Source organism: Gobio gobio (assembly GCF_949357685.1).
Source record: "Gobio gobio genome assembly, chromosome: 10".
NCBI lineage: Eukaryota > Metazoa > Chordata > Actinopteri > Cypriniformes > Gobionidae > Gobio > Gobio gobio.
The window spans coordinates 40,288,924-40,304,097 of NC_137116.1; the positions used below are offsets into that span (position 1 = coordinate 40,288,924).

The 15,174-nt window shown below is 36.4% G+C and overlaps 1 protein-coding gene across 1 annotated transcript in view; it reads left to right on the forward strand.

Moving 5' to 3' along the window:
* prex1 (phosphatidylinositol-3,4,5-trisphosphate-dependent Rac exchange factor 1) overlaps positions 1-15,174 on the forward strand; it is an 88,072-nt gene that overhangs the window by 42,460 nt on the left and 30,438 nt on the right. Inside the window, exons 10-14 of the mRNA XM_079828131.1 lie at positions 4,099-4,246; positions 11,191-11,291; positions 12,522-12,625; positions 13,166-13,215; positions 14,191-14,266. Of these exons, the coding sequence (XP_079684257.1) occupies positions 4,099-4,246; positions 11,191-11,291; positions 12,522-12,625; positions 13,166-13,215; positions 14,191-14,266 (479 nt within the window). The remainder of the gene's footprint in view (positions 1-4,098; positions 4,247-11,190; positions 11,292-12,521; positions 12,626-13,165; positions 13,216-14,190; positions 14,267-15,174) is intronic.

Genomic DNA, 15,174 nt, shown 5'->3' on the forward strand with positions numbered 1-15,174 from the left:
AAGTATTAGTCCGTAGGATCAGCTTACCAGTGTCCACGGCAAAGTCCTCAGCCAAAGTATTATAATGCGTTGCAAGTTGGCGGTAGAGCGAGACATCACTTTATGCTGCGATGCCAGATGAAAGCAGAAGTTTTATGGAGCGTATCAGGTTTCCAACGTTTGAAATCGGAGCCCATTCCAACAGGTGCCACATCAGTCACACCTCTCTGACCGTCCGAGCGCCCCCTCGTTTCTCTATACAACTCAAAGATGTCATTGAATTACACATTTCGATTAATACTTGGTTTGACGTACATCCGATTTAGAAATTCTGGTCATTTGGGCCCGTATCCATAAAGATTCTAAGAGTCCTCTCAGAAAACTCCTAATGTAGCTTAAACACTTTTACGTAGGAGTCTTAGCTTAAGAGCTATTCGGGACCGATCTGAGAGCAACTCTGAGCAAGGAAAATACAAAAACTTTTATCTTAGTGAAGAGGCGGGGCTGACCCCGTTGCTACGTATGACACAGTCTTTTGAAGACTGTGATTGGTTGGTTGTCCAAAAAGGGGAAAAAATGAGCGCTTTTAAGTATGGGGTCTATTCTAAGCCTTCACTTTGAAATTACAAGCGCAAATTGTCCTATTTTACCGTTCTCTCTCACTCACACACACACACACACATTATATATATGTACACTGAAAAAAATTATTATGGCCCGATTAAATTAAGCATAATTAATTTGTGCTCGTTTAAATAATTTAAATGTAGTTTTTTTATTTTAATTTTAAAAAATGAATTCGTTTTATGGGAATTGCATGTGTTTTTGTTTAAATTGAGATAAAATAAATTGATTGCGACCACTTACGATAAAATTTTTTAGTAAATTCAACAAATAATTTTTTTCAGTGGATATAAATCCTTTTATTTACCATGCTGTTAATTTTCTATAAGGTATTTGATTGGCTTAGAATTATAAACGTTGTTCCACTCTTTCCAATTCCACTGATTGCTGGCATGTCTATTTAATTGGTGGTTTGAAAGTTGGGTTTAATGCAACAAACATGATCTAATCTATAGCGTCTTATTAAGTCACTGTCATCCATTGTCTGCTACACATTTCTTCTCCCTCTTCGTCTTTCTGCCATTTTCTCCGCTGCTAAAGAAACTCTTAAGCCTCTTAAAAGTCCTCGTCCGTGCTCCTAACAAATCTGACCTTAAGACCTCTTTTAAGGGTTAAGATGCTTTCTGAATTACTTTTTCCTTTTCTAAGATTTTTTAGTTAATTTTAAGAGTAAACGCCCACATTTCTAAGAATTTTTCATTTTAAATATACATTTTAAATAAATTGTTTAATTATGCAAATTAAATAAATTTTTAGCTCAAAAAGCAAGCGAATATTCCAAGATGTTATGCTTACATGCATCCATTTCATGTTAGTGTGCACTGATTAAAATCGGCGGTTCAAAATGACGGCAAAAACAGGTGCATTTGGGGTTTGAAATGAGTTTGCTCATTTCTGAAATTGCCATTCAGCATCAGACTTTCAGATGCCAAGGTGGAAATTATGCTTCAGTAGGGTCATTTTTGAGGAGGCATTTTTAATGATGTGTTGCCTCTTTGCTGAGACTTGATTGATTTGGAGCCTCGTACAGCTGCCACGAACACCTCCTCAAAAAACTCTTTGTGAGCGAGAGTTGCAGCTGCCGGTGGCTTCCCTCTCTCTGGGGTCTCAGACACAGTAAAGAGCTCTGAATGAGAGCCATGCCAGCTGCCGCCACATCTGAGCATGCCCCACCTCTTCCATCAGCTGCAATCCCATTGATACTCTCTCTAACATCACCTTTTGTTTAAATGTACAGTAAAAACCTGAATGTTTTAGGTTTTCTTTGCTTAAGGCAACAAACAAAAAGCCTCGGACGACTGACGAAGTGCTTTTTTTAGGCAACCTACTTTGTGTCAAGGTCCTGTTTCCGTTGCAGCTTGACGCTGGCTGCTCTGCTAATATAAACAAGGCTGTTTTCACTGGTGGCCGAGCTGCAATGCACTATTGCACAGTTTTTAGCATGCTGTGTTGGTATCTTCAGGAAACTGCTAACTCTCTGGTAGAGGTATTTCTCTGCATCTATAGCTGCATCTGTTCTCACCTTATTAACCACATCATCTTCGGTTTGACCTGCCCTAAGTAATGTGTGGTAACCATTTCTTTTATCTGACTCCGTTCATGTTGCAGTTTAACATCATTTATTTTACTTTGTGTATCGCGTGTGGCTTGTATGTCGAATGCTGATGGCCATTTTGTGAGCCGGCTCTTCTCCCAACGAAATACCTCAATAGCAGAATGCATGTGCACGTGTGAACACACAAACCGTATAATAAAAGCAGTTAAACCAGTGTTTCCTTTCAGCCTCACCTAAACATTAACTGACAGAGCAACACCCACACTGATTTAGAGGAACCGCTAGCAAGTAATATTTGAAGAATAAACTATAATTTTACAGTAGAACGGTATAAAAGTCTAGTTCCTCCCTCATCTTTAATATCAGAGAATTTGCTATTAAAATGTTTTTTTTTTCAAGACCTCTTATGTCAAATAAGATCTTTATGCACACATTTAGAAAATGTCACATTTTTAAAATATTTTCATGAAAATTTGTGCACATCTAACTTGGGTTACAGGTGCATTTGACCAGGGTTAAAATTTGTTATTAATTCATGAAATATTTTTATAAATATTATATAAATCCATTCTTGTTTTTTTTAATTAATTGATTGATTAATTTATTGAATTCATTCATTTAATTCATTTACTACAAAAAAATTGTTCTACAATTAAACAATTAAGCAATTTGCTTGTCTCATAAATGAGGCGCATTGATTTTATTGCTCCTAAATGTTTTTTATTATTTATTTGTATAAATACATTTTACATAATAATGTGTATATAATACTAATAATAAATAATAATCTATAAAAGTCTGGCAAAAGTGCTGGCAAAAGGAGTCAGAATGCGCACAAGATAATTTCAAGCTACAGGCAAAACAAGTGAAAATTTTTGATTTTGTAGTTTTCACAAAAATTAGTTAATTTAAGCCCTCGTCCAGCGATCCCAATGCTCCAAATAGCAATTAAACATCTAAAAGTATCTTTTTCTCGTTTTCTGGGAGGAGTACCTTTCCTTTGTCCATGAAAAACTATCTTACTTGCGTCGATTGACAGATCTGATGCGTGCATACAAAGACAGCCTTTCATAGCACGCAGTCCCAATCATATGATAGAGTCAATGATTGGATCATTATTGCAGTGGTTATGATGTTTCTAGCATGTTATATGTTTGGCAACAGTTCTTCCAACCCTAATTGATGGAGTATGTAGCTTTTTTATTTCTTAAACAACCATGTAGGAAGACACATCATGGCCATATTCCAGGATGACAATGTCGAGATTCATCAGCTCAGACTGTGATAGAATGGTTGTGAGGGAGCATGAAGAATCATTTTCACACAAGAATCCCGACCTTAAATTCATTGAAAGTCTTTGGGATGTGCTGGAGGAGACTTTACAGAGTGATTGACTCTTGCACTGGCAATACAAGATCTTGACCAAAAATGTATGCACCTCTTGATGGAAATATAACATTTATTTCCATCAAGAGGTGCATACATTTTTGATTCATTGTTAATCAAACAATTGTTCTATCATGGAAAAAAGTTGAAATTTTTCCAATAGATACTTGTTTTTGACTTGGGGTGTGCCAAGTTTGGTGTTATAACCAGATATTTTAAGGCATGGTTGCTAGGTGATTTTGTTTTGGAACCTTCAGAAAACTTTAAAAAAAATAAAGTAACAAAAAATTACTTTATCGACTTATAAAGTACTTTTTTTTTTTTTTTTTTTTTTTATAGAGAATTTGAAAATAACAATAACCCATTTTTGAAAATGTTCTCAGTGCGTCTAATTTTGCCAGCACGGGTCACAAATGTTATTGTTAAAATATGTAAATACATTTTAATCTCAAAACATTTTTTAAACTGTTTAATTCTCAAAAAAGTGTTGATTTTTCTGCTTTTATTAGGGGTTCTAATTAAGGGGTTCTTGACTCTATCTCATTGGTTGGCAGGTTTGAAGCTCGGGATGGAGCGTGATGCCTACGTCATGATCGCTGAGAAGGGAGAAAAGTTGTACCATATGATGATGACCAAGAGCCGCCACCTCATCAAAGATCGACGCAGGAAACTCACCAATGTACCTAAATGCTTCCTGGGAAAGTAAGTTTTGTGCATTATGTAATGTATTTTAGAGATTCTTGTCCAAACTAATAGGTTCCCCTTATTGACCGGTCAGTTCCCATGCCGGTGATTGGCTCAGTCCGCTCTGAGTGTGACACCTTCCCTCGGCTGCTTTTACACCATCTGACTGTCTCCTGAATATCTTGCAAGTCATCCTAATCCAAGAGGCCCCTGTATGAATGAAAATGCATACGCACACACATACACACTTTCTTAGCGCTTGTAAATGCTTTCCCAAGCTCACTGCCAAGCACCCCATTGGACACAGACATTCCCAGCAAAAAAAACCTTCATTAGAGAGAAATCTGCATTCAGTCTCTCTCTCTTTTTCTCTCTGTGTATCTCTCTTCATTTTTCTCTCTCTCTCCTTCTTTCTGTCGCTCGCTCACCCAGTCTTTCAACACCATGAATGAACAATGAGTGCTATGTACGCCATTAAACTTCCAAATACAGTGTGTGTGTGTGTTTGGGAGTTGAGAGGAGAGATTCCTCACACCAATTAAAATTCTCTTTTTGCACTGGACTTGGAGATAAGAGAGTGAAAACACTCTCATGTGGTCCATTTAAAACGATTATATTGATGCAATCTAGTTTAAAAGGCCGCAAAAATTCAGATATGAGCCTCATTTTAGCTAAAGTGGTTCATAAATCTGCAGGGCCTTGCTGCTGAGCAGTGTTGGGAATAAGTAACTCAAAGAAACGATGCTGCTAACTTAACTATATTTTTCAGTAGCTCAGGTGCTTTAAAATAGTTTAGCTTTTACAGTCACAAGCTGCTTTAGCCAGTGAGTAACAATATTGCACAACAAAATGCTGTATATCGAAAAAAAATTAATAATCCAACACACTCTCCTAAACTGTCCTTTCTCATTCAATTCAATTTCAATTGGAGAAAAAGTGGCATTTACCTACAAAAAAGAAGAAAGGATTCAATATAATAGCGGAATAATTTTTAATCTCAATAATTCAATGATTCATTGGTATTATATAAGGTATTTTAAGTTATCTTAAAGGGATAGTTCACCCAAAAATGAAAATGATCAAAAATGAATTTACTTACCCTCAAGCCATCCTAGGTGTATATGACATTTCTTCTTTCAGACGAATACAGAGTTATATTAATAAATAGTCTGGCTAATCCAAGCATTATAATGGCAGTAAATTGCAGCCCAAAATTTGAAGCCTAAAAAAGTGCATCCATCCATTATAAAAGTAATCCATACGACTCCAGGGGGTTAATAAAGGCCTTCTGAAGCGATTTGATGGGTTTGTTTAAGAAAAATAACCATATTTAAAATTTATAAAGTAAAATATCTAGATTCCGCCAGACCTCCTTCAATATTCAATTTAAGAAGAAAGTGTAACGCCTCTCGCAGTTCAAAATGCTTGCGCTACATCCGATGTCATATGTCGCACCAGTCACACTTTCTTCTTAAGTTGATTACGGAAGGCGGTCTGATGAAAGCTAGATATTTTACTCAATAATTTGTTAAATATTAGGGGTGTAACGGTACACAAAACTGACGGTTCGGTACGTACCTCGGTTTTGAAGTCACGGTTCGGTACAGCAGTTTTAAAAAATTGCTTTTTATTTATTTTTTTTATTAAACAGTGGTTTACTGAAAAAATTGTGTCTGACCTTAAATGAATTCAATTATAACTAAAAGTTTCTTAAGGATAATGCTGTTAACTATATAGGGAGCCCTTACTTGCACATTATTACTATAATATTAAAGATTAACAACAGAACCCAAACTATGAGCCTAGATTCAGCTGATATTCATGTTTAGATATAATAATCAACACTCTAATAACACATTGTGTGCAAACATGTAGACTTCACATAAGGCAGTTTTTGCATTAACTCCTAAATCTAATTATAAAATTAGTTTTTTTTCTCCAATTCGTTGTTTAAATATAATCATTTATACAAAGTGGCTGTCATTTTCATGACCTGTTTATCTAAACATTCATTAAATAATCAAGACATCACTAAGAGGTTAAGTAGAATTAATATATATATATATATATATATATTACTTGATTATTTATTTATATATATATATAATATAGGCTATATAGGCTAATATTGTGCATATATTTAGTGAAAGAGTTGATTTCTCTAGTGAATTAACAACTGTGGACACTGAAGGACTGCCTGAGGTAACTTAAATTTAATGCTACAGGACATTGTTTACAAGCTGTTTGATGTCTTTCCGCGGTTGAAACACTGATTGAGCGATTACACGACATATGATACGTTTCAAGTATTGTATCCTCAACATACCTTAAGATATGAATTCATGTTTATTCTTCTGGAAGAGATGATCGCGTTCGCTCGCACGCGCCGCGGCCGCTTGAATTGACGCGCCTATACATTGATCAGTCGTCGCATTAAAGAGTGTCAAAATGGCATTTATCGTTTGCATTTCGTGTTGAAATGGACTGCATACATAATATGTTCGAGTGGGAACTAGGATTGAAGTGTGTTCCTCACTTAAAACAAGCCGACTGTTGACTGTTAAATATTGAAACCGAACTGAAAGCCCTGTACTGAAACGGTTCGGTACGAATACGTGTACCGTTACACCCCTATTAAATATGGATATTTTTCTTACACAAATGCATTGCTTCGCTTTAGAATATTTTTATTAACTCCCCAGATCCGTATGGATTACTTTTATAATGGATTGATGCACTTTTTTGGGCTTCAAATTTTGGCCTGCCATTTACTGCCATTATAATACTTGGATTAGCCAGGACATTTTTTATATAACTCTGATTGTGTTTGTCTGAAAGAAGGAAATCATATTACACCTAGTATGGCTTGAGGGTCAGTAAATCAAAATTTTCATTTTTGGGTGAACTATCCTTTTAAATGCTGCTGTTCCATTTTTCCAACTCAGTTATAAACATTGAGAAGTTTAAAATTATCTCTTGAAGTTGCATATGACTCTGACTGACTCATAGTTTGAGACTCATATTTTTTTTTCATAGTGTCTGATTAATTACTGCTGCTTACAAACAGCAGCGCTTCATGTGATGTTGTGCATTTGTATATTTTAAACGATTGTCCTCCTTAAACGGCTTCAATGTAGTCAGCTGCTTTATGTCAGTATCTTGTAAAGTAGCTTTGACTGTTGTTGAAATACAATTGAAGTAGCACTTCCGCTGAAGTGGCTTAAAAAGCGAACTGTTGCTGGCCTCGCAGCCTCAGCTGTGCTGTTGTTCTCCTGTCAACACCTGACTGGATAAATTTTGCGCAGCTCCCTCAGAACACAATTATTCATGCGTTACAGCCTCGGTGGTCCAGGTGAAAGCAGCTGTGATTGGCTCTGTTGTTCGCTGGCTTGCGCATCCTTCTCAGAATAGAACCCAATCCCACTCCTTCCAAGAACAGGCGAGCAGTTCAGCTGTTAATGTGGACAAACGCTCTGCTACTGCTCAGACTCTGGCTCTTCCTCTCATCTCTGGCTGTCGCTTTCCATTTTGAAGAATTTATTTTGAAGAATTTACTTCAAAATATGGTGAGATTTTGATGCTTATAACATCACAAGTTCTGAAGTACTGCAAATGCTTTGTAGGGAGATTGTATTTATTAATTTAAATTTACAGCAATGTCCTAAAGATTCAAGCTTTATTGGCATGGTAAAAAAGCTTGAAATAGCCAAAGCATTATAGGAATGTTTCTGGTTATTTACAACTTAATCCCTATTGAAAGCGTCTGCTTTCTATATTCACAAAATTTATTTTTTGACTCTTTCAACAGTTTGCAAAAACAAGTTGCATTTATGACTGGTATGATAAAATCATTTGCTTATCCAATTATTCAACTCATGTCGTGACCATATGACCATGATAAATCCTGTCATTTTTGCGAAATACTTGCATGGATACAAAAAAGGACAGTTTAGATAAAGTTGAATGATGGGGTGAAAATGGGATTAATGATAGTTCAAATACATTTTTGTATGGAATAATTAATATAAGTGCTTTTTACAGAAATGCAAGCTTCACAATTCTGATTTTATACCCACAGTCTTACATTTCTGGACTTTGTACGTAATTTTTTTGTAAATTTATACATTTATTTATTTATTTTACAAGCTGAGGGACAAGTCAAAATAATTTTCTGTGGTTGCTGAGCTGGTATTTAATATATTATTCCCATAAGCAAATCTCATTATATCCTTCTCTGCCACACTCACACATACAGTACATGCATAAGCGGACAGATATTAATACAGGCGTAAGAAAATTCTCACACACATCTACGGCATGTAAGAGAGCTCTGTGTGCGTTAGCTGTGGAGAATATTAATGAGTTACATAAACACTAATTAATTCACCCCAGGGACGCCCACCTCCACCCCTTCCCTTTCCTGCCAATCTGAATTAGAGACTTATGTAATCACAGCAGACTCTCTGTCTGTTTCATTTCACTGCTCTCTTTCATGGGCCTGACTGCCCTCTCCTCTGTGAACTTCCTCTGCAGAGCTGCACATAAAGGCGTTGGAAGTAGTCTGTAAGATCTTCACATAACCACATCATAAACATTTATTGTTTGTATTTTGTGTGAAAGGCTTGATTATGTGATTGCTTTCTTTTTATTGACATAAACATCTCTTTTTTTTTTTTTGAGTGGTCAAGGCGGCAGCTAGAACCTTTTTGTATTTGTTCATATTCTCTTTTGTGGTAGCATTATTTTTCTGCTCAACTTTGTGTTGGAGATTGTAATTGCAAAAAACACAAACTTGACACAATGGCCACTGCTCAGATCTACACGTACATTTTTGCTAATGACTCTGGAAACGGATGACCTGCAGTCCTCTTCATGTTGAATTTATTGAAAAACCTTTCAAAGTAATTCTAGGCTAATTTTAAACTAACTATTTGTTCGATTCGTATAAGATTTGCTGTGAACCATCTAAAATTCCTTGAGATAAAACATTATCAAAAAGTCTTTACTTAGTCAAATTGTTTTACGGATTTATGTATGGCCCAGAAGACTAAATAATTGACCTATAGTTTTCGGAATGTAAATTCTAGCTGTAAAACAACTTGGGCATTAGCATGTCAATTTTTGTACAAAAGTCTTAAAATTTAATGTGAACTTGTTTCAGGAAGTTGACATTTACCACCAACATAATCCACAATATCTATTATTCATAACGGTGCTAATTGTCTCCATATTTTATGATGGGGACGATAGAGTGTCAAAAACACAGAAAAGAGTTTTCTTTTTTGGTTAAATGTCGCTGATTAGCACATGCACAAGATATTTTCACGTTTTATTCTACAACATAAAATACAGTGGTTATATCACACTCGTGCTTTTAAAAAAAAGCTTTTACTTGTCTTGAAAAAGGTGTTTTTTAGGTTGTGTTAATTTGTGAAAATGATCATGATGTACTAAACGTGTAAGAATCATACACTTCCGTTAGTCACAGACCTTATTTTCTGCAATAATCCAAAAGTCTAAATCCTATTTGGTTTCTGTCAATGGAACCAGGGTGATGTGAAACTTCCAGGTTGGCCTACGTCAGTTGTATTATCTAGTAATCTGTATCCCTGTCAAGTTATTGACAGTGAAAGGCAATGATTTATAAGTATTTTAAAAGAGTTCATTAAGTTGTGCGTTTTGTCAGCTGATTTGAAGGAGATGTAGAGGGCAGAGCAGTTGTGTAGTCAGGTGAGACATGAATGGAAAATCTTGTCGTCGTCTTACTGTACTAGGTGAATGTGGGGTGCCTTTGGCACCCGCGTCTTCTCTTCTCCTTCTGCTCCATCTGTTAACCCATACTTTCATCCGACCCCTCTCCCCTCGCTGCTGTCGTTCAACATTTCAAGGGCACACACACACACACACACACACACCCATCTCACATTCCCTTTAAGGCGTCATAACTGTTTACACATTGCTTATTTCTGTCCCTGAATCTAATGGGATTCACAGTTTCTCACGCAGCAGCCATGCACATTTCAGGCATGAAATCACACATACAATCACACACAACATTAGAGTCGCCACTAAACCACCTCAGACATGCAATTGCTAAAAATCCCTCCCCTGCCCTCGTCAGAAGCGGTTAATAATTTAATTACAGTTCTTGACATTTTCATTTGGCAGTAGACTAGCTAATGTCACGTTGTAGCTAACTATGTGTGTGTATGCATGAATGTATATGTGCGTATATATACGTATATGTTATTAGATAAAAATACAGTAAAAACACAAACAGTAATATTGTGAAATATTATTGCAATTTAAAATGTATATTAATTTCTGTGATCGCACATATTCATTTTCAGGAGCTATTATTCCAGTCTTCATTGTGATTCTTGTGATCCTTCAGAAATCATTCTTAATATTCTGATTTCTTATTAAGAAATGAATAAGAAACATTTGTTCTCATTGTCTATTTTGAAAACTCTGCCATTTTAATATTTTTGTGGAAACAATGATGTGTTGTTTTCAGGACTCTTTGATGAATAGAAAGTTCAAGAGAACAGCATATTTTAAATAACATTATACATATATTTACTGTAACTTATGATCAATTTAACACATGGCTCCTGTATACAGTGTATAGAATTGTTTAGGTCTAATATATTTTTTATATTTCCAAAATATTGCATTTTTAAGTTTCTTGGAGCCTTTTTTTTTCTTCCAAAACTAAAGCAATATGTGAACCCCACTTTTGGTGTTTGATCTTTTAAGACCTTAAGAGAGTGGAATGCAGCTTGATATCATCTTGATTTGTGTCCTTGGTGAACTTTTTACCAGTCTTGACCAGTCACTCTGAAGGATTGAGTGAATCCCAGTTCCCAAGTACCTTTGACTAGTGGCTCATAAATCCCTTCTTTAGCATGTGTGGAGTATTGTGTTATGCGCAGACTGATACAACTGTTGTGTGTCCTCAGTGAATTTGTCTCATGGCTCTTGGAGAGTGGAGAGATCAGTAAGGCTGAGGAGGGAATCAACCTGGGTCAAGCTCTCCTGGAGAATGGCATCATCCATCATGGTAAGAGAACGTTCTCCCTTAAAAGATCTATGGTATTACCTTGATTTATTATTTTGAAGTATTTTAAGGTACTATGTGAATGTAGTACTATAGTAAATACCATGGTAATAACATTTGATCCTGGGAGGTGCAAAACTCACATTTCCCAAATCGACCAGTTGGTTGGTTGCATGAACAGCTTGTTGATAATCGGTGAACATACTGGATAATTAAGCAAAAAATATCAATCTTTTACAAAAATAAGCTAGATTAAACGGAGTAGTCAACCCTTGTGGCCCATCACTGTACCATGGTAACTCAAAAAGTACATTTGGAAGTTTCATTACTTCATACAAATCTGTTATTCTTTCTCTCAGTGTTTTCTTTTTGTGTCTGTCTTTTCCTCTTTTAACCTCATTCACCCCCATATATTCCATCAACATGTATTTGTGCATTGCTTGGTTTCATCACCAAAATGCAACGGTTTTCCATGCTGTTTTTTTTAAAAATACAAATCTATTATTCTTTCTTTCAGTGTTTTCTTTTTGTGTCTCTATCTTTTCCTCTTTTAACCTCATTCACCCCCATATATTTCATCAACATGTTTTTGTGTATTTCTTGGTTTCATCACAAATTCAACTGTTGTCCATTTTTGATACAGTCTTGGCTAATGAACCACAATCCATTAACTGTTTATACAAACGTTGGGCTGTTAAAAATCACTATTTGACAGATTTACACTTTACAAATCTGGCACGTATCTCTTGTTGGCCAGCACTCACTGAGATCTCCTACAGATGATCATCAGTCTGGATAGTAACATGACATGAAATGCTGGTAGAGAACATTCTTCTGAATAATTCATGAGGTGCAGTGTTTGCCTGAGATTTGGGGAGCATCATACCTCTACATTACAGCCAGGGGATTGTGACAGTGAAAACTGACAAACACCAGAAGGGATTGGAGTGATAAATCCAAGTATAAGGGCTCAGGCAGTCAATCAATAATATGGTGGCAGCATTCAAGGAGAGGTCAAACAGGCTTTTGTGTAGCGATGGCCCTCACTCACTTCGATTCATCACAGACCCTACACCTACATGTTTATCAGCTCGAGACCATGAGCAGCAAAGTGAGAGAAACAAATACAAGCTCAGTTAAAGCTAAGTTTTGTTATGTTAGAGGGAAAGTTCAGTATTTAAGCATGACATAACCATCATTTAAATGCGTGTCTGTTTGTGTTTTTTACCATAGTGTCAGATAAGCACCAGTTCAAGAACGAGCAGGTGTTGTATCGCTTCCGTTACGATGACGGCACTTATAAAGCCAGAAGTGAAATGGAGGACATTATCTCAAAGGTATTTCCTTCAGAATACTGGATAAAAACAGTATTTACCTCTCCTATAAATATATTTTTGTGGTGAGCTCAGATGGTGGACATTTTTTTTTATAAATGTAAGATTAAAAATGCTGTATTCTATCCAATTTGTGTGTGTGCTATGTATCGTTTATCCTTCTAAGAATATTATATCGTGAAATTAGCTTAGGAACATGCTAACATTAAGCTCTATTCAAACAAATTGTGAGTCAAGTCTCTTATATGCTGTTTGTGCCTGTGTAAAGCGATTCAAATCAGCCAATTATGAGGTTCCATTCCTAGGGGGCTCACTAAGTTTGGGTCATTTGAAACCTGTCAGTTTACAGATTGAAGTCAACAGAATCTTGAGTTGAGTGCATGTGGTACATCTAGATAAATCCAGACTACATAATGGTCCACTTAACAATTGTGTCAACAAATCAATCAAGAAGTGATTCCAACAGCACAACAGTAAATGAAATACATAGAGATGCAGCTGTCGGTGCAATTGTTTTAAATGAGTTTTATGTGTGTCCAACAGGGAGTGAGACTTTACTGTCGCCTCCACAGTCTCTTCACACCTGTTATCAAGTAAGTGACACATGTTCTCTGGCGTACTTTACACTCAACAGACAACACCATTACTTAATTCTCACTGTCATTAAAGCATTACCATGAATTGTATTCAAGTTTCAGACTATATGTTTTGCTAACACCCTTTTTTCCTTCCACATGCACAATAGCAATTACAGTTTATTTATTATCTCTTTTATAATTAAATCCAATGTATGCAATTTATCCGATTCCAATTTAATTGAACCATATTTTGATAAACAAATACACATAGTTTTTAAATTTAATTTCAATGTCTTCATTTCAGCTGTTTTACATGATGGTGAGATGTGTTTGTTTGTCTTTCATGGATTCACCTTGACCAGCTGCACACATTTTCTGTGCGTGTATAAGTGTGTGTGTGTGTGAGGATTGCAGAGTCGTATTGCTTTTCTGTCACCAATCACCTTTGATGTCTCACATAAAGAGTAAGGAGGGGCCATTGAACTGCAGTTGGGACCAACTCTGATCTCAGATCAAAAAATGAACACATAACATGTTGGTTACTTGCCCTTTAGCAGATCTTTTTAAGTGACTTACAGTCCAGGTCACTAATTACACTAGACTAATTGCTAGGACAGACCACCCTGGAGCAGTCTGGGTCTTGGGACTTAGTGGTAATAGTAGATCTCATTTGCTAGAAGATATTTCCAGATCATTTGTCTTCATTAGCAGGGATTAAACCTGTAACCTTTGTCACTTAATCAATAAATAATTGCTTTAACACAATGATTGAATTGTGATAATCAGAGACATTTCCATTGTCATTATATCAACTATATTGGAAATCAAAATCTGGGATTATCCTATGGTTTTATCACAAAATGTGTGTGTGTGTATATATATATATATATATATATATATGATTCGACGTGTTGCATGCCAACCACACTGTCAGATGTTACATCTGGACAGTTGTAAACATTTTCAATTTAAAATCTTTTTTATCTACAGAGACAGAGACTATCATCTGAAAACCTTCAAATCTGTCATACCAGCTAGCAAACTGGTGGACTGGCTTTTGTCACAGGTAATGTGAGAATACACACACACACACACACACACACACACACACACACACACACACACACACACACACACACACACACACACACACACACACACACACACACACACACACACACACACACACACACACACACACACACACACACACACACACACACACACACACACACACACACACACACACACACACACACACACACACACACACACACACACACACGTTTGTTTTTGTGAAATGTGAGGACATTCCATAGGCATAATGGTTTTTATACCGTACAAACCGTATTTTCTATCCCCTTACACTGCCCCTGCCCCTAAACCTAGCCCTCACAGGAGACTGTGCAGTTCACTTTCTGTGAAAAAAAACTTGTTCTGTGTGATTTATAAGCATTTTGAAAAGTGAGGACATGGGGAACGTCCTCATATTTCACCCTCTTTTTGTAATACCTATGTCATACCCATGTCATTATACACATTTGTGTCCTGATATTTCACAAAAACATGCCCACACACACACACACACACACACACACACACACACACACACACACACACACACACACACACACACACACACACACACACACACACACACACACACACACACACACACACACACACACACACACACACACACACACACACACACACACACACACACACACACAGGGGCATGTTTTTGTGAAATATCAGGACACAAATGTGTATAATGACATGGGTATGACATATGAGGACGTTCCCCATGTCCTCACTTTTCAAAATGCTTATAAATCATACAGAACAAGGGTTTTTTCACAGAAAGTAAACTGTGCAGTCTCCTGTGATGGGTAGGTTTAGGGGTAGGGGCAGTGTAAGGGGATAAAAAATACGGTTTGTACGATATAAAAACCATTACGCCTATGGAATGTC